Here is a 19,162-nt window from a genome sequence, read left to right as displayed (position 1 = left end):
GAACCTATACCAGTCCACACGACTCTGCTCATCACCAAACACAAAACAGATGCTCACCAGTCCTAACCATGTAATTTGTACCTCTTCCCCTGCTCCCAGGTTCTCCCAAAGATGACGTCACATGTGGTCAATGAGATTGATAACATACTGCGCAACAAGCCCTACAGCAAAAAGGACTATAGATCCTAAGGCAATGCATGAGCCACAGAAGCTGCATGGGTCACATCACAGTCTGTACCCTGTACAGGAGTTCCTAGCCACTCTTCTGAACCACTTAGCAGCCCGCTGCTCAACCTCTAGCGTCCCTGGATTGAGGTGTCTGCTGTCGCTGCCACTGTGCATCTGAATTCCAAGCACATCAGAAAACTCACAACCAAGAAAATCCATTCTATTTTCTTACCTAGGACTGAAATCCCTGCCCTGCACTGCTTCTCCGCCTCTTGCTTAGGCCACGGAAAGAGTACTGGGGAAAAATGATGTATCGCCCTCGGGCATTTGCTAACTTAAAGAAGGCTATACAAGTATATTTTTTCAAGAGAAAACAATCCAGGTGCAACTGAATTGCATAAGAATCAGGAGATCTTCAGTCAGAAGTCTTGCTTGGGAGAAAAAGCAGAAACAATTTTACATTTATTCCTCACTTCATATTGATATGAGCAAGTTTTATTTCACTTGTCATAACAAAAAGTTCTAAGCATTTGCTTTCATTATCTTTTAAATATTTACTGTAGCCTGGATCTGTACTAGTTTATCCAACGTGTCTACTAGAATTCTAATTTTATGTCCATTCACCCATAGAGACGGTGGGAAGGTGAGTGCCACACTCTTTAACCAGATGGTGTGGCAAATCTATGAAAGGGAGGGACACACTGCTAGGGAAACAGCTTTGAATAAAATGTATCTGCAATTACATGTTCATTTTCTACACATTTTATTAAAACCTGCTTTATACTTTCAATTGCTTATAGGCACAACTTCAAGTATAAATATTTAGGCTTCAAAAATAAATATACACATGCTCAGTTTTCTAAGTGAATCTGTAAAATACCCAGAAAGGCAAATGTTCACTGTTTAGCACTGGGATTTTACATCTTGGTATTTTTGAGGAGTTATAAGTAAATCACAGGCTTTTTGAAAAATCTTATGTCACCTCAGAACATGCTGGGTGAAGTAACCTGCCCAGTGGAAAGCAAACAGAACCACATTATAAGCACCTCGCTCTATGCATGAGAGCTCTAGGGGCTGAGCCTTTCTGCACTCAGAATCTGAGCTACATCTAGCCCGGCCACTAGTGGCTCCTTACCATTAACACCCACTTGAGAAAAACTAAGAATAGGCTGTGTGGACATCTTTTAAAAGGGGAGAAAACAGGGCTGGGGGGTTAACTCAGGGGTAGAGCACTTGCCTAGCATGTGTGAGGCACTGAGTTCAACTTCCAGTACTGCAAAAAAAAAAAAAAAAAAAGAGGTAGGGGGTAAGGGGACAACACACATGTGGTTCTTTAACCATCCATATAGAAGTCACTTTGAGATTTACAGGGAAAAAAAAGCATCATCCTAAAATACTATTTTCTATCATTTCCAAATATGTATTTCATGGTCAAGTTCTAAATCTTAAAATGTTAGCGAAGACACCAAGAAATATTTTTTTCATTACTACTGCCTGTAGTTTCATAAGCAGTCTGGAGTTTTTGCCTGTGAACACCACATGAAGGATGGAAATGGATTATTTTCCCAGTTGTTCATTGTGTAGTCTATCCAGTGAACCACTGCATGTGTAAACGAGCAGAGTGCTGATGGGAAACGCAGTTTAACCTATTGCTTAGATTAATAAAAGCAGTGTGTGCAACTCACAAGTTTTCATCTGTTCTTTCATTATAGATAGGTATTTCTTCATATATATAAAGTACATGTAAAATGTCACCTTAAAACTGGCAATCACCACCTAAATAAATTGTCAGTCAAGCTGCACTGAAGTGGTCATAGAAGACTGAGACTTAACCCAAACTGTCCTCTCCTGCACGGAGGACATGGCTGCTTTCCCACAGGGTCTAGGTTAGAGCTAGCTCTCCAGCCCACCTAGAAGGAACTGCAAATCAAAACCAAATGCAAACATTACTGCTGAGCTGCAGAACAGTCATGCTCTTTATATCCAAGTCATCTGCTAAGGTCAGTACAGCAAATAACACATTTCAGCTAGATCCCTAAGGAAGAATTCCATATACGTTTTTTTTTTTCTTCTTCTTCTTCTTTTCTCTCTTCTGGAAAGAATTCTCTGGCAGAGAACATATTCTGAAAAGCTGCAAGGTCACCTGGGTAGCAGCAATCCCTACACTGAAATCTCTAGCAGGAGAAATGAAAGGATACATCGTGTGCCTGGCTTCCCGTCTCGGGAACACACACTCCATCTCCTGAACAGAGTGCCAGAGTCAAGAGTTAGATGGCAACTTTTTGAGAACAATGGCGCTGTGTGAAGTCACTCCTGACCAGGAGAGTGGACCAGGAGATGAATGGAGCCACCAAGACACAGCCCATTGATGGCAACCCCAGGCCCAGAGCCTACACACTGTGTCCAGTGCTCCTTAAGAATCATTTTTTCCTTTAAACTTTAAGTTTTATGTAAACATAAGTAATTTTATATGACTATTTTTAAATTTATAATGCTTGAATAGGAATCCAAATTCGGGAATTAGCTAAGATGAAGAAGTCCAAGAGGTCCAAGGAAAACCTGCGAAGGCCAATAAGAAGCTGGTCTCTAACACCTCCTGAAAGTCTACCTGTAGTCAGAAGACTCACTGTTAACTACCCAGTGGGAGTCCACAAGCCCTTATCGCCCAGATCCATCCATGGGTGTGTGTGTGTCTTCCTTGTTGTCCAGAAACATGAAGCCTACAACTTATACACAGAAATAAAGCAGCAAGGTGCAACGGGCACCTGGCAGCAGGCAGACACCACTGTCACTGTGATGCACTCCGTCCGCCCACACAGTCATCCAGTCAGTAACCAAGAAAAGGTAGGTCACCCATGTGGGAAATTAAAATGACCACTAATGAGAAATAATGTAATTAAGATGATGTACTTACTCATAGGGATCATATAAAAAAATCTAGGGAAAACACAGATTTTAAAAAGCAAAGTTTAATTGTACATCTAAGCAAGACTTTTGGTAAGAATTTTGAATAAATTCAACCTCCATATTTTAGTTAACTTCAAACCTTATTTCAAATTATCCTGTCCAACTTGCAATAATACACCAAATATGACAATCTCAAATTGCAATCCACAATTTTTATTGTTGTAAATGATGAAACTAAAAATAGGGAAATAAAAATGTTTAACAATCTTAAGTTTTACCTATCACAAGTGTAAAAAAACAGAATATAATCACTTTGAATCCCAATTACAGCAGAAACCCTTTTATTCTACTGGTGTTGATACAGAGGTTTTTTAAGATAAAAATTCTGCAGCAGGTTTTACTATTTAAATATGATTTAGCACATCACAATTCCAATTGCCACACAGCTCTTTTTGACAACGAAAGGCTCTGCATTTCCCAAAAGTGCTAGGTCAGTAAATCCTTGATGGAACAGCTCAAGTATGAATATGTCTTCTGGGCACAGAAACTCATCAAACAGTATGGAAGGTCAGCAAACGTCATCACAACTAGATACAAAGGCTGCTATGAGGGCATTTGGGACGGAAGAGTTTCGTTTGCTTGCTATCCCACACATTTTTGGCTCATTAATCCAAGAGTCTTAAGAAACTGGGCTGAGTCCTGTTCCCCCAGCCCTCTCAGCTAGGCAGCAGGAAAGGTGGCAACTGTCCCCACAACACAGACACTGCCCTCTAGAGGTAGGTTTTTGCCCCACCTGAAAAGTGTGTGCAGCTCTGGTTTCCGAAGACTCCTTTGGCCAAGCAAGCAGATGGAGTGGTACTCAAAACTCCGTGCCCCACACTCTGACTGCTTTTACTGCTTTTTAATCAGCCTTAGAGTAAAATGAGAGAACAATAAAAATGAGCCTCTTATGTGTCACCTAATCCTGTGGCAAATGTCTTCCGACTTGTCCATTCACTCCACCCCCTCCAGCAACAGCACTCACGTAATAATGCAGCAGAATGAAGATCTGCAAATGTCCAGGAGCACCCTCAACGCAGAGGATGGGGAGGACCACTGTGCCGAGCTGGCCTGCCCATCTTCCCTCTACGTTCCAGATGCAGCCCACCCATACATCCAATAGCACTCAAGTAAGATAGTGTTGACGACTGAACCCAGGGCCTCATGCAGGCTAAAAGGGCTCTACCACTGAGCTATACCTACATCCCTTTTAATTTTTGAGACAGGGTCTCACTAAATTGCCCAGTCTGGCCTCCAACTTAAAATCCTCCTGCCTCAGCCACCCGAGTGGCTGGGAATGTGCATCACAACCAGCTGATAATGTTCACTTAAATTTAGAAGTGGACACTGAAGATTGGGAATATATTTCCCTTGAGGTATTCCTGGTAGGAAATTACTGGATATAGTCAAAAGCTAATAACTATATGAAACCAATATCATGAGTGATAAAGAGATTCCCAAACTTTTTCAAGTCATAGCACAAACAGAAAACGATAATAACTGTACATATTCTGGCAAAAAAATAGAGACCGCTCTCAGCTAAACCCCCAAAACCTGAAGAGACCATTATTTGATCACAATCAACAGGAAGCTGTGAACTAGCGGGTAAACCGAGGAAAGCCCTCATGAAAAACTGCTGACAAGCATTCACCACTGTCACCTCCTCGTGGAGTCCTCAGCATTCCAGAACCAAGTTCACGAGCGTGACAAGCATGACTTGGGTCCCTTACCTGACGCTGTACAGGACAGGCCTCCCTCTTTACTCAACCTCAACCCCGGGGCATGAGACCCTGGTCTAGCAGAACCTTGACCCAGTGGCTGCACAGGTCACCAACATGGTAGGGTCAAGCTGACTCCTGGCCACCGGGGCCAGGTCACAAGCCCAGCAGCACTTTACAGCTCTTGTGAACCTGGACACTATTCTTAGGTTGCTACCTTGGCTGCCTTTCTTACGGAAGAAAAAAAAGAAACTTTTCCACAAGCTTCTCTTCTCCAAGCTGGAGAAATCATGTTTTAAACTTTGAGTTCTTACAAATCACAAGTCCAGAGACTCATAAACATGAGGCTTCTGTTTAATCCCCTGAGGATTCATTCTGATATTTATGGTTCAAAAAAAGTTGTAATGTTGTGCTTGGAACACAGAGAACCAGTTATTAACTTCTTGCTACCATTATAAATAATAACAGTTCGGCCCAGGTTACTGTGACCTCTGATGGATCAAGGAAACGAGTTATTTTCTCCTCGAGATTATAGCACATTGCAAGACTTCTCGCCTTTTAATAAATGTCCTGGTACTCTGAGTTTCCCTTTCAATTCATTTAATTTCAACAATCTGTCAAAAAGAGCCAATAAACAAAACTCAATTACATTCTGTTGCATTTTTTTAAACCCTCAAATTCCAGACTATAAAAACGTCTTGTGTGTCTCCCACCCCAACCACCCTGCTGCTTTTCCACATGCCACAGGCCACCCATCAACACAAAGCCAGGGGGCGAAGCTGACATGTCTACTTGGAACCAGTAGATAGGAGGGCGATGAGTCCTGACGAAGCACTTATGGACAAAATGTAGTTCCTGTGAGAATTTAGTGTTAAGGAAAAGTTAAGAACCCAAAGTTAGTTTTTCAACAAAACTAAAAGCCCATTCCTTTGGAACACACTGCTTCCCTCCTGAAACCCAGTAGAATCTCAATGACATGCAGCCCCATTATCTACAAACCCAACTTACAAAATGGGAGGCTCTAGAGAATGTAAAACACTCACAGGGAATGTTTCCATTTTTAAAACTAAACAGAGATGAACCTAGAACACATGACCACAAGAACCATCTGAATCCTACTTCACCCTCATGAAAACTGATGGAAGAACATGCAGGAGGGACTTGACCCCACCCAACAGCAAAGAAGGGGAACTTCCTGCCAACCAGGACACTTGCTGCAGCTGGCAAAGCAGGGGGTTTGAAAGTTCACCGCCACTCTCAGTCTGAGGTCCACTCCAGTCCTCCCAGAAGGTGCAAGCTGGAGGGGCCTCATCTTCTCCACCACAAGCCCAGACTGGCAAAGCCTGGCTGTGTGTTCCTGGACAACACCTCCAATAAGTTATCTGAACAAAGGACAAGACTCTTGCCCACAAGCTCAGCTCAATTTAAAAGCAGCTTGAAACATTAATAAGATGATAATTTGTGCCCATGTAACTACACCAGCTATCACCCAGTCTCCACTCCCAAAGAATGATGTTAGAAGCTACCCAAGAAGGCAAGTTTGTTCTGCCTCCTTGGAATTTCTTAAGTAGGCAGGTGTACGTCATTACATACCCAATGGAAATAGTCTGCTTTGCAAATCTTGTTTATCATACAAACTTAAAATTTTTTTAAATCAAACCAAAAACTGTTCTTTGAAGTGTCCAGAAACCTGCCTAAAGTCAGTGCTACTTAATGGACTGACTCCCAGAGCAGTTTTTCTTCCCACTAAAATACCCAGACAAGTCAAAACAAAAACCAGCTCCTGTGTCCAGGCTTCTAAAGGATACACTGTGGGGTTGAAGTTCTTCAGAATGAAGAAGGAGGCAACGATGACCAAGACCAGGAACAGAGTGTTATTATAGAAGATGGAAAACGTTGTAGCTTCATAGTCGGCAACTTCATTCTTCTTCCACAAGATTCTAGAGACACAGAAACAAGTTTGTAAGCAGGATCCAGAACTTCAAACACTACGTAGCTCCCAGTCACTGTCAGTAGTTGCTCCCAATGTGCTCAGGGCTGAGAACCCGTTTACAATGTTAAACACAGAATCATCACCTTTATCCCTAGACTTCTAACTCTCTTACTACAGGTGCTGGGTGTTCCATTCCTCCCAGGCCACCAGGGACAGAGAGGAAGGGGTGAAAACTGCAGCTGGCAGGACCCCACCCACACCTAAGAGGGCCCCTTTTCCCAGTCTCCACCTACATCTCATGGCTCAGGGAGCTCCTAGGCTGCTGGCCTGTGGCTCTCAGCCTTCAATTTCCACTTAAAGAAGGAAACACCAAGTACAGCGGGCCATCGTCAACCATCATTATTTACTGCAAATAATCTGCTTGATCCACGAGGGGACTTTTTAAACTTCTATAAAAACCCTTTTACTTTTTGTTTTACTTTTTCTTTTTTTAATATTTATATTTTAGTTGTAGGTGGACACAATATCTTTATTTCATTTTTATGTGGTGCTGAGGTTGGGATCCAGTGCCTCACGCCCACTAGGCGAGCGCTCTAACCCAGCCCCTTGTTTTCCTTTCTCTGCTATATCATCTTCCTAAAGCACCAGCACTTTATCAGCCTTTTCTTTTACCCATTCACACAGACAAGAGGAAGGTCCAGGGCACCTCTGAATAAGGCAGACTTGATTCCTTTTGATTTGATTAAACTTTGTAAAGCAGTTTTTAAAAATATACTGTTTTCACTGTGGATCATTATTTAAAATATTGAAAGCCACTGCTATAGACGTTTTGTCCCCAAAAAAGAATCCCCCTCCCTGGAGGGAGATGACTCATTCCCACACACCCCACCCTCAGGACAACAAACTCCACGGCTGGCATCCTGGCAACTGATGAGACTTATTCATCAAGTGTTCTAATCTGAGGTCAGCCAGCCTGGCTGTGAAGGGCTACACGAAGGGTGTCACCACCTTAGCCTCATCTAAGAAAAATGTGCAGTCTCTGACACAGATGCCATATTTCCCTGATTTTATGGACACACTCAACTTAAGTTTCAACAAACTCTTAAGTCTGGAGGAAAGAAAGGACTTTTTTTTTTTTTTAATATTTATTCTTAAGTCTTAGGTGGACACATGTCTTTATTTTACATTTATTGGTGCTAAGGATAGAACCTAGTTCCTCATGCATGTTAGGTGAGCACTCTACCACTGAGCCACAACCCCAGCCCCAGGAAAGGACTTTAAGTGCAGCCACTAACCCAAATACCCCTTCTGATTTCACATGAAATTTGAAAGCATTTGACTTGAAATTGGAGGAAATCTATTTTAACCATTCTTACACTAGTACAACAAAATCAAACTTTGCAAGATACAGAGTCCATACCACCCGGTGCAGAAATCCCAGCCCCATCACATCCACCCTCAACTCCGGCAGAACCCTCTGGAGACAGACCCCACAGGCCGCCAGCCCTTCCCCTGACTCCTTCCTGCCAGTCCTGAACCAGAACTGCCTTCCATGAGGTCACCTGACTGTCACCCGCTCAAATCAGCGTACACACGTCAGCACCATGACAGCCTGCAGAGGATCTCTGGTCCACCCATGTAATGAGTATTACATTAAAAAAAAATGTAAACCCCCAAATACCCTCACTGCCAATGTTCTGCCAAAGCTTCCCTGGGAGGAATCCAGCTTGAGAGAATATTTCCCAGGGAGACAGTCCTAAAAGAGAAAAGTTGAGAACAAACAGCAACTACTATAATCAAATAATGCTAAATGACAGATAAACCAACAAAATAACACTCACATCTGGAACAAATGTTAATGAATCTCCAGCTCCTCTCTGCTTATTTCCACCATTGGACAAATGGATATTTAAAAAGGGGCAGGGAGTACAGACTCCAAATGACTATCAAGGGAGATTGGGAAGACACACATCTAGGTAAAGAGCTGAGAAACCTTCTCTTAGATCAAACCTCTCGGAAGCCACTTGCCCTCACAGATAAACTCATCAGTTTCTGGTCCCAGCCATCAGTGTCAATCTTGAATACAGATGGGTGAGGCTGTTCCACTGTGGATTTGGTGAGAGAAATACTAACAGGACAAATTTCTCCTGATGATAGAGAGAAATTCACACATCCATAGAACCTTCACCTCACCCTACTTTTAAATACCTAATCCAGCAAACAGCAGAGTTCTCACTCCCAATTCCAACTCTGGTCGACTACTAAAGACTACCTGAATGTTATATGAGGAAAATTTCAAGGTATGTTCCAGGATCAAGAACAAGTACCAGACCAACCAGGCAATTCTACAGTAGGCAGAAGAGACCCATTTTGAGACATCCATTACCCAAACCTTAAAAGAGCTATAACTGCCAGGTGCCATGACACATGCCTGTAAGCAGCTCAGGAGGCTGAGACAGGAGGATCATGAGTTCAGAACCAGCCTCAGCAAAATTAAGGTGCTAAGCAACTCAATGAGACCCTATCCCTAAAATATAAAACAGGGTTAGGGATTTGGTTCAATGTCCCTGAGTTCAATCCCCGGTACCACCCTCCAAAAGAGAGCTGGAACAGGCATTCTAAAATGTGGGTAATTATGATAGGCACCCCCATGTAGGAAACACTGTTCCAAACAATATAATTCATCAAAAAGGTTTCTAAAGAAAGTGCTCTGAATTGTCTACCCTCTATTCCTATGCAAAACATGCAATCAGAAAGCTCTGCAGCCAGACCTCATTACAGCTGCTCCCTGTGCCTCCAGCTGTGTAAAGGATTACAGGAGGTAATCACTTCATTTTGCTCTGGTGCCTTTCCAAAACCACTGCAGAAGACATTGTTCATTAAGTTACTCAGTGTGCCTTAAATAAGGATGCACTTGATAAAGTCCTTCCAAGACTCAGTGCCAGGAAAGTTTCTTTTCAGAAGGGCTTACACGCTGCTCCCATCAGATAAGGAAAGCTGTGTGACCTCAGATGCTTCCCCAGACACCCGGGAGCTCAGGGTACTCAAACTCAAATGCTAACTCCACATTTCTGTTCAAATACCTTTAAACTTCAAGATGGTTTCTGATCTTAGGCAATTTGTGTGTGTGTGTGTGTGTGTGTGTGTGTGTGTGTGTGTGTGTGTGAGAGAGAGAGAGAGAGAGAGAGAGAGAGAGAGAGAGAGAGAGAGAGAGAGAGAGACTGACTGAGGATTGAACCCTGGGGTGTTTTGCCACTGATCTACATCCCCAATCCACTTTTTATTTTTATACAGGACCTAAGTTGCCCAGGGTTGGCCTCAAACTCCCAACCCTCCTGCCTTGGCCTCCTGATTTTTGCTTAAATTACAGCATGCACCATTGCACCCAGCTTATTACTTTTATTTTTTAAATATTTATTTTTTAGTTGCAGTTGGCCACAATACCTTTATTTTACTTATTTATTGTTACATGGTGCTGAGGATCGAACCCAAGGCCCGGCACATGCTAGGCAAGCGCTCTACCTCTGAGCCACAACCTCAGCTCTTTATTACTTTTTTTTAATATCACAAGTACCCCCACAAAATCTTTCTGGAACAAAATGTGGTAAAAATTGTGTCCCACAAAGCATATTGCTGATATGAAAACTTATGAACCATGAAAACAACCAGCTCATGACTCCATCAAACCATCTGGCAACTCTTCAGTTTACTCTCTGTGCAGAGACTTGGGCAACTCAAATGGTAGACTGTTGAACAAGACTTCTAAGAGAAGCTGGCAGAAAAAATTGGGAGGGCAGCTAAAAAACCCTGCAGAGCACCCAACAGCAGCAGACAAGCCTGGTTCTTTCTTTCCCCAAACAATACAACCAGTTTCCATCCAAGAACTGGATGTCCCATGGGAAGCACAGACTCAGAAATGCCACCTCAAAATGCTAACAGAACACTGTAAGCCCTTCAGACTGAGATGAGGTGACGTGCTCAAGGCCACATAGGTACGTACCACAGGCAGACACTGCACAGGACAAAGCCTGAGCTGCCTATATTCCAGAATAGTCAGCTTCCATCCTCCAGTCAGGATGCCTGCATTATCACGGATCTACAAGGACTCATCTATGTCCTTGGGCAAGTTACCCAAGTTCTCTGGACCTCAGCTTCCTCGGGTGTAAAATGGAGCTGGTAACAGTAGCTACTTCATTCTTCAGGAGAATAAATCAACTGTGCAGAGCTCAAAGACAATATCCAGTGTAATAAAAACTCCAGAGGCAGCTGTTCCCATTCCCAGCTCCACTGCTGCTACAAGTCCAGTGTCCACATTCTCTTAAGCAGAAATCACCAACTTATTTTCTCCCAAGTACCCGCTTTTGAGGTTACTGCTAACAGTTAAGAAGTCAAACCTTTCATCCTTCTCCTTTCGAGACATCTTCCTATTATCAGCTTCCGAGAGTTTCCGAGTCACTTCTTTGGAAACAGCATCCTCCCTCTTCTGAGCTACTCTGGAAAGAAAAGGAGAAAAAGGTTTCCACTTGCTCCAGCTGGGGGCGCCACCTCTCCCAGAAACACTCCACTCCAACTTGGCATCAGCAACTGAATGATACTTTAATTTCAAGAAAATAAACTGACAGAAAGTTCCAAGTTTATTAGATTGTACTGGCCAAGACTGAGCTCAGGAAAATCCTGAGATGTGGTTTATTAGTTATGTGCTTTGATTTCTGCTTAAAAGAGAGAATTTTCCAAAGTTTAGGTATTTTATATGAATACAAAAGTCAAATGCTATTAGCACAATTTAATTATGAATCATTATAACCACATTTTATTTTAACCTATAATTTAACAATTCAAAGTTCATAAGACATTAGTAAATGATAAATGATTTTAATTCCCAGTAAATTATAGGAGCAAAAACTTGACTTAATAAACAAAGGGAAACTAACAGCTGAAATATCTTAAAGTTTTATGCTTTAATTCTACTCCAAAGGACAATTTATTTAAAAAGAAATAATACAACACGGTCAGAGAATAAGCATCCCACTTTTAGTTAAATTATCCACTGGTTGTAGGACCACACCAAAAGCTAATACTGAGTCAGTCAAAAAAGGGCGTTACTCAGCTAGGAATCTGCAGCACAAAGTCAGAGGCAAGAAAAATTAATGTATACTCACCCAAAAAATAAATGTGCAGATGAGTTTCATCCAAAGGGGTTGTCAGTAAAATTTAAACTACATTGAAATAAAACAGCTACCTATAGACCATTACATTTAAATTCAACATAGTATATTTCTCTTAAGAACAACTAGCTCATCAAAAATATGAATGATAACTGACCACAAGCAAAATCCACTACCAGTCCCACTACAATAACATCAAGCAGTCAACTCCCCACTACCATGCTGTTCTTAATCAGTCAGTTGTGGAGCAAAACTGGAGAAACCAAGCCAGAGTTCACAGGAGAAAAGCCAATATCGCTCAAGGTGGCCAATTCCAATCTTCATTCAGACATAAGGATTTCTGGGATATAAGGTGAGCACAAACTGAGGGTCACCTATGACTCCATCTCTAGCTCACTCAAGTATGGAATCAGAACTGACATCGACAGGCTGGGGTTGTGGCTTAGCAGTAGGGCGCTCACCTAGTACATGCAAGACCCTGGGTTCGATCCTCAGCACCACATAAAAATGAATAAATAAAATAAAGATATTGTGTCTAACTACAACTTAAAACAAATATATATATTAAAAAAAAAAAAAGAACTGACATTGACAAAAACTGCTAGCTGCATGCCAGGCACAGTGGGCACATGCTGGCAATTCCAGCAACTCAGGTGGCTGATGCAGGATTTTTTTTTTTTTATTAGTTGCTCATGACAATACAATGATCTTGACATATCATACATTTGATTCAAATGGGGGACGCAGGATTATAAGTTTGAGGTCAGCCTCAGTAACTTAGCAAGGTCCTAAGCAACTCAGCAAGACCCTGTCTCAAAATAAAAAATAAAAAGGCTAAATATATGGCTCTGGGTTAAGCGCCCTGAGTTCAATCCTTGGTGCTTCCCACCTCCCCCCCAAAAAAAAAGAAAGAAAAGAAAAAACTGCTAACTTCAAACAAAATGTATTTCTGTAAAAGGCTCACAACCTAAAGAAAAAGGCAGTTCACGGGACAAATAGCTGTCCTTTTAAGAGATACTCCTGGGTCCTACAAGGCTTTTCATTCCAAAACCCCAACCTCACTTGACTGATTTTATTGTTAAAAAATCTGGAACAAGGTTTCCTCCATTCCTGAGATGTGAGGCTCTAAAGGCAGAAACTCTTCATGCCCTCTGAACCACTAGCAGACCAATAACTAAGGAAGTGTTTCTTGAATTGAACATCAGACAACCTTTTTGTCATAAAGGACCTACTAAAAAGAAATGGGCATGGTTTATAACAAATCTTTTTCTCAGTTGAATAAAAAAAAAAAAAAAACATACACATGACTGTCAGAGTGTTAGGACAAGAAGTAAACTATCTTCAAAAGAGTTAGTTTTGCTGAGCATGGTGGCACACACCTGTAATCCCAGAAGCTCGGGAGGTTAAGGTAGGAGGATTGCAAGTTCAAGGACCAGCCTCAGCAACTTAAAGAGAGCCCCTAAACAACCCTATCTCAAAATAAAAAAAATAAAAGGGGCTGAGGATATGGCTCATATCCTGGGTTTAATCCCTGATACAAAAAAAAAAAAAACAGAGAGAGTGTTAGCACACACCTATAATACTCAGCAGTTTGGGAGGTAGAGACAGGAAGAGTCAAGCATGAGGCGGCCTTAGCAACTAAGTGAGGTCCTAAGCAACTCAGTAAGAACCTGTCTTGAAATAAAAAATAGAAAAGGCTGGGGATGTGGCTCAGTGTTAGAGGCCCTAGTTTCAATCCTTAGTTCCAAAAAAAAGTGTTAGTTTTCTCTAAGCATCTTTGGGACAAATAGTCAACTTCAATTATCCACATGGCAAATCTTCCTCAAAGAACCTCAACCAGATAACCAGTCATTGCTCTTCCAAGTTTAGAATTCTATACTCACCAACCAGAGGCATGACCACCACACTATAGGCTGACTACCAGAGGAAGCCCTCTCTGTCGAGGACTTTCAAAAACAAACCTCGTTCAGTGCCAATTGCTTTGAATAGAAGTCCCTCCAGCAGCCTACCTGAGGGACTGAGATAACCACAAAATGAATCCTGCCTACAAGTGTATGGCACTAGGGATTAAACCCAGGGGGCTCTGTCACTGAGCCACACCCAACCCTTTTTATTTCCTTTTGAGACAGGGTCTACTTAGGTTGCTAAGGCTGGCCTTGAACTTGCTATTCTCCTGCCTCAGCATCCTGAGTCATTGGGATTGATTACATGTAAGTACCATCACACCCGACTATATTTTTCTTATTTTATTTTTTTACATCCGTAAGTCAGAACCTCTCCAGAATTAAATATATGTATATATACATGTAAATTTAATGTCTTAAATTTAAAATATCTTGCAAACATTGTTTAAATTAAGCCATGTTTAAAAAACAATTCCTCTTACCCCCAACCTCTCCAACCCTGCACCTAAACATATATCATGTGCCAAACACTGTGCTTAATACAGCACTCATGTGATCCCATTTAATCCTCACCACCCTCTGAGGTATACCATTAGTAACCCTATTTTCCAGTTTGGGAATCTGAAGTCCACAAAATGGGCAAAATGTATACTTAAGTCATACACATAAGAGCAGCAGAGTTGACAATGGAATCCAGACTGCGCCTCTGAAGCCATTCTTTTCACCATGATCAACTACCAGCACTGGGTGTCTGAGCCTTAACCATCTTACAAGTCTATACTCGTTTCGATATCAAAAGCAACATTTAAGCTGGGTGTGGTGGTGCATGCCTGTAATCCCAGCAGTTCAGAGGCTAAAACAAGAGGATTGAGAGTTCAAAGCCAGTCTTAGCAACTCAGCAAGGCACTTAGCAACTCATCGAGACCCTGTCTCTAATAAAATATGAAAAAAAGGGCTGGGGATGTGGCTCAGTGGTTAATTAAGCACCTTGGGTTCAATTCCCAGTACCAAAAAAAAAGCAACATTTATTAAACCAAAGCTATGACAAAAAAGTTCTACTCTGAATCTATTAAGTCAGTAAGTCACTGAAATTTTACTGAACCAAATATACCATTAACTGTTACAAGGGACATAAAGCAAAAGATACAGTAGTTGCCCTCAAGAAGCCTAAGGTGGAAATGAGCAGATAAAGAAGCATGACTTTAATATCCAAAGAGGTGAATGAAAATGGTATGAGAACAAGTTAAAATGCTGAGTGCCCAAGGGACTGAGTTGCAAGGGACAAAGGACAAATCATGTGAGTTCCCACCTCTGGGGGCTTCCCTATCCAGATGGCCATGGGCAGCCAAGGCTGAGATGGGCTGAAGCCTGAAATGGTAGCTGGTGAAGGGCTGTCAAATAGGAAAATGACGAAGTGGCCTGAGTACCCTGCTGGTCTGCCAGAACCGCAGCCTGAAGCCTATGCTGCTGAGGCCATTTCTTTTTATGAGAACAAATTTTACATTCTTGTATCAACTGAGACCCTCCCAACACATGCTACCCCTTATCACCAGAAAGAGCCTAACAGAGGGACAATAGCAAATGAACCAAGACAAGATGATTCCTCTGGAAGTTTCCTTAGCCTCGAGATAACAGGCATGTGAGATCACGAAGGAAGGGAGAGCAGCCTAAAGGTTGGGCAGGCACAAAACAAAGGATGGCACCAAGGACCAATTGTGAAAGGTGAGGCCAGACTCTAGAGGAAGCAGATGACGTGCACCCCAGGGGCTAGACAACTTGGCTTTAATACATTAGAAAAAAGAAGGCCATGATGAGTTAGAGTGACAGAACAAATATGGTGACAAGGGAAGAACACACTCTGTACCCCATAAAACCAGGATTAGAAGTTGGGGGGCTAGCAGTAACAAGCCCTACACAGTACACGGCAGGGGGACTCCACTTCTGCTTTATGAGACCAGATGGGGACTGCTACAGCAATCCAAGCAAAAAGTGTCCAAACTGGAGTAGACACTATAGAGATGAAAAGATATCGAATATACAAAACCTGCTGGCACTTCAAATTTCAGCAAATATTCAACCTACCTCAAAGAAACAGGCATGGTGGCCAATGCCTGTAATCCCAGTGACTCAGGAGGCTGTGGCAAGAGGATTGTAAATTCAGGGCCAGCCCAGAAAACTTAACAAGACCCTGTCTCAAAATAAAATTTAAAAAGGGCTGCAGATGTAACTAAGTGGTAGGGCATTTGCCTACCATGTGGGGCTCTGGGTTCAATCCCCAGAACAGTACAAAACCCACAAAACCAGAGTTGGCACAGTGGTGAATGCCTGTAATCCCAGCGGCTCAGAAGGCTGAGGCAGGAGGATTACAAATTCAAAGCCAGCCTCAGCAAAAGCGAGGCACTAAGCAACTCAGGGAGACCCCATCTTTAAATAAAATACAAAATAGGGCTGGGGATGTTGCTCAGTAGTCAAGTGTCCCTGAGTTCAATCTCCAGTTCAAAAAAATAATCAAACAAGCCCCACTAAGGAACAGAAATATGCTGCTTTCCCAAAGTATGCATGAAAACAACTTCAAAGGGCACCTTTTCTAATTAAACATCAATTCCTACCTGCCTCCCATGAGAACCATTGTATTCACAAATAACAAATTACTAACATTCCTAAGTCCAGACTCACCTCATATTTTAACTTTTATGAAACTAGAATATTCAACTGTTTATAATAATATACAAATTTATTGTGATAAGGCTTGGGATTTTTTTTCTCCAACAGATATTGTTAAAATAATTACATGTTTTATTACATGTGTTCTTTAACAAAAGAAATATGGTAATACTAATATTGAATATACTTATAAGAAAAATGTAATTAGCAGTGAAAATGTCAAGAGAGTTAATTAAAATGTATTTTTTTTAAATGACCATTTTTTTTTTCACTTCTAGGTAATAAATGGGTAGCCTAGAATTTCCAGAAAGAATGCCACTGGGCTTCTGAAATGGTAATTTGCTTGGTGAGATTTTTCTTCTGATGAATCCCATGAGTAAAGCTAAAGCTGAAATGTTCTCATTCCACACTCAAAACCTATTTCCACAGTGGTGTGAGATGGATTTGTCTCCGCTTCAGTTAGTTCACTATTCCTTCTACATTAGAGGGCCTTCCTCCCAAGGTATACCCAGTTCACATTTCAAGCTAATGCTTACTCAAACTAAAACACAAAGGAACTTTAAGACATCCTACTATAGCTGGGCACAGTGTCACAGGCCTGTAATCCCAGTGACTCAAGAGGCTGAGGCAGGAGGATCTCAAGTTCAAAGCAAGCCTCGGCAATTTGGAGAGGCCCTAAGCAACTTAGCAAGACCCTGTCTCAAAATAAAAAATAAAAAGGGCTGGGGATGTTGCTCAGTGGTTAAGGGTCTTTGGGCTCAATCTCTGGTACAAAAAAAAAAAAGACAACCTACTATAAAAAATGCAATATGTAAAAATAATGCCATAAGTCAAACATATCTTCACTTGAAAAATATACTTACTTGTGTTTGAGAACAAATTTTACGTTCTTGTATGCAAAGGCTACCAAGTAAGTGCTTACTAGGGTCATCACACTATACAGAACAGCAGACTGAATAAGATCCATATGCCATATTCGCCAATATAACCCTGAAGCAAGACAAAGGGAGGAGAGAGAAAAAAAGAGAACAAGACATTACTACCCCAGTTACAAAGGCTAAAATTCATTACAACAGTCGGAGTTAGGAAGTCCAATATAGTATATGATAATCTTTGGAAATGAGATACTGTAAGAATTAGTAATCTCAGTTCAGAACTTCCCGGGTTCCACTAAGACTTCAAAATTGAGTGCAGCAGGGTCCCATGAGCTGCGTTCAGGCCATCTCACGACGGCCCGGTGTACTTGCTGACGTGGCTTTATCTGAGACCTAAGCGGGACTCCTTCGGGCCAGCGGGTCACTGCACAAAGTACTGGCCAGGTTCCCTCGGAGCTGATTGTCAACAACAGTGCAGCAGTGCAGGAGCAGCAAACTCCAGACCCCGATGTCTGCAGACGCTCTTGACGGGGCCCGCAGTCCCCATCCCTGGGTTCCAAGACAAGCTGCGCAAGGCGGCCGCCGCCCCCCCCCCCCGGCCCTGGACTAACCCTAACCCTGCACATCTGGGGAAGGAGGGTGCCCTTCTGGCCGGGTGGGGGCTACCCGGCGGGCCCAGCCAGCTCGCCCGTCCCTGGAGCCTCGCACCCACACAGCTCCTGGCGGCAAGGGGCGGCGTGTGCAGGAGCAGCAGACGCGCGCTTCCGCGATGGCACCCGCCACCACCCCAAAGGCCCGCCCGGCAAGGACCCTCTGTCCCCGGGGCGCCCGACGCGAGGCCCAGCTCGGAGGCCACGCGCCTCCGGGACCAAGCTGGGCGCGGCGCCCGCCCTCACCAACCCGGGCCCGCCACGTCCCCGCCACGTCCCCGCCCGCCGCGGCGCTCACAGATGGGGATGGCGGACACGATGAAAGCGTTCCCGAAAAAGAGCGCAGACGACTTGGCCGAGAGGTTGCGGCTGAAATCCTGCAGAAGCAGGTCCTCCTCTGACTGCTGCTTGGAGCCACCTTTGGGCGCCATGGCGGAGCTGGTCCAAAAGCGAAGGCGGCGGGCTAGCAGCGGAGACCTCCCCGCCCACCCGGGCCCGTCAGCGACCCGTCAGCGCGGCATGGAGGCGAGCCAGCGTGCAGCGCGCCCCGGGATTGGCCAGCCGCGGCGGAGGCCCCAGGTCTAATTGGCCAGCGCGCGAGACTTCCGGGTTTCTGGCCGCCACGTGTCGGCACGTCATGGGGAGGAAGGGGTTTGTAGTTGTCATGGGTACCTTTTTTTTAATCAAAAAACTTTATTGACACCCCAGCGCCTGACAGGAGTCTTTCCAGTCTCCAAAATTGCACAGTTCAAGGTTCTTCCGGCCCCGGGCCTTACATTCGTTATTTCAGCCAGCAGTTGGCCAGTGCGCCCGTGCAGCGCAGCCTGCACGTGTCCACCTTGGGTGCCGCCTTCGCGAGGCCTGCATCAAGCTCCCTGCTGCCCCGCTTTTTCCCAGCGCAACTGACGCCTTTGCAGCAAAGAAATAAACAGCTCAGGTGCAGGGAGCCTCTGGAAGGAGGAGGGCACTCACCACGCAGGCAGTGCCTGACACCTGTCCCATACGCTTCCTATGTTATTACATTTATTTCTGCTAAACCTGCAAGGTAGTGGCCTCCAAAGCCACACTAAATAAAACACTAAGCACGCGAGCTGGGCAGGGAGCTCAGAACTCCTGGATGTGCCCACCAAGGCAGCCGA

General features: G+C 43.4%; 2 protein-coding genes across 5 annotated transcripts in view; one reads left to right on the top strand and one right to left on the bottom strand.

Annotated features, from left to right (window-relative positions):
* Kcnab1 (potassium voltage-gated channel subfamily A regulatory beta subunit 1) overlaps positions 1-1,855 on the top strand; it is a 293,246-nt gene extending 291,391 nt beyond the window's left edge. For all 4 annotated transcript variants that reach the window (XM_078043522.1, XM_078043521.1, XM_078043523.1 and 1 more), the window contains exon 14: positions 100-1,855. In XM_078043522.1, coding sequence (XP_077899648.1) covers positions 100-189 — 90 coding nt within the window. In that variant the 3' untranslated portion in view covers positions 190-1,855. The remainder of the gene's footprint in view (positions 1-99) is intronic.
* A 1,417-nt stretch (positions 1,856-3,272) lies between these two features.
* Ssr3 (signal sequence receptor subunit 3) lies at positions 3,273-18,534 on the bottom strand. Its single transcript, XM_078043525.1, has 5 exons — positions 18,322-18,534; positions 17,362-17,488; positions 11,160-11,258; positions 6,641-6,772; positions 3,273-5,687 (listed from the first exon to the last, which is right to left on the bottom strand). The coding sequence occupies exons 1-5, from the start codon at positions 18,452-18,454 to the stop codon at positions 5,621-5,623; spliced, it is 558 nt and encodes a 185-aa protein (XP_077899651.1). The 5' UTR covers positions 18,455-18,534; the 3' UTR covers positions 3,273-5,620.
* Between the last annotated feature and the right edge of the window lie 628 nt (positions 18,535-19,162).

The sequence above is a fragment of the Ictidomys tridecemlineatus genome, chromosome 3 (assembly GCF_052094955.1).
Source record: "Ictidomys tridecemlineatus isolate mIctTri1 chromosome 3, mIctTri1.hap1, whole genome shotgun sequence".
Classification (NCBI taxonomy): Eukaryota; Metazoa; Chordata; class Mammalia; order Rodentia; family Sciuridae; genus Ictidomys; species Ictidomys tridecemlineatus.
Note: the sequence above shows the minus strand (reverse complement) of the source record. Positions and strands in the feature narration are given on the sequence as shown.

Bases quoted from the DNA above. Each gene is read 5' to 3' on its own strand.
- Ssr3 (XM_078043525.1), bottom strand. From the start codon at position 18,454: ATGGCGCCCAAAGGTGGCTCCAAGCAGCAGTCAGAGGAGGACCTGCTT. The intron at 17,489-18,321 runs GTGAGCGCCGCG...GTCTTGCTTCAG, and splicing joins CGTGTCCGCCATCCCCATCT to GGTTATATTGGCGAATATGG. The intron at 6,773-11,159 runs GTTTGACTTCTT...CTGTGTCTCTAG, and splicing joins CGAAAGGAGAAGGATGAAAG to AATCTTGTGGAAGAAGAATG.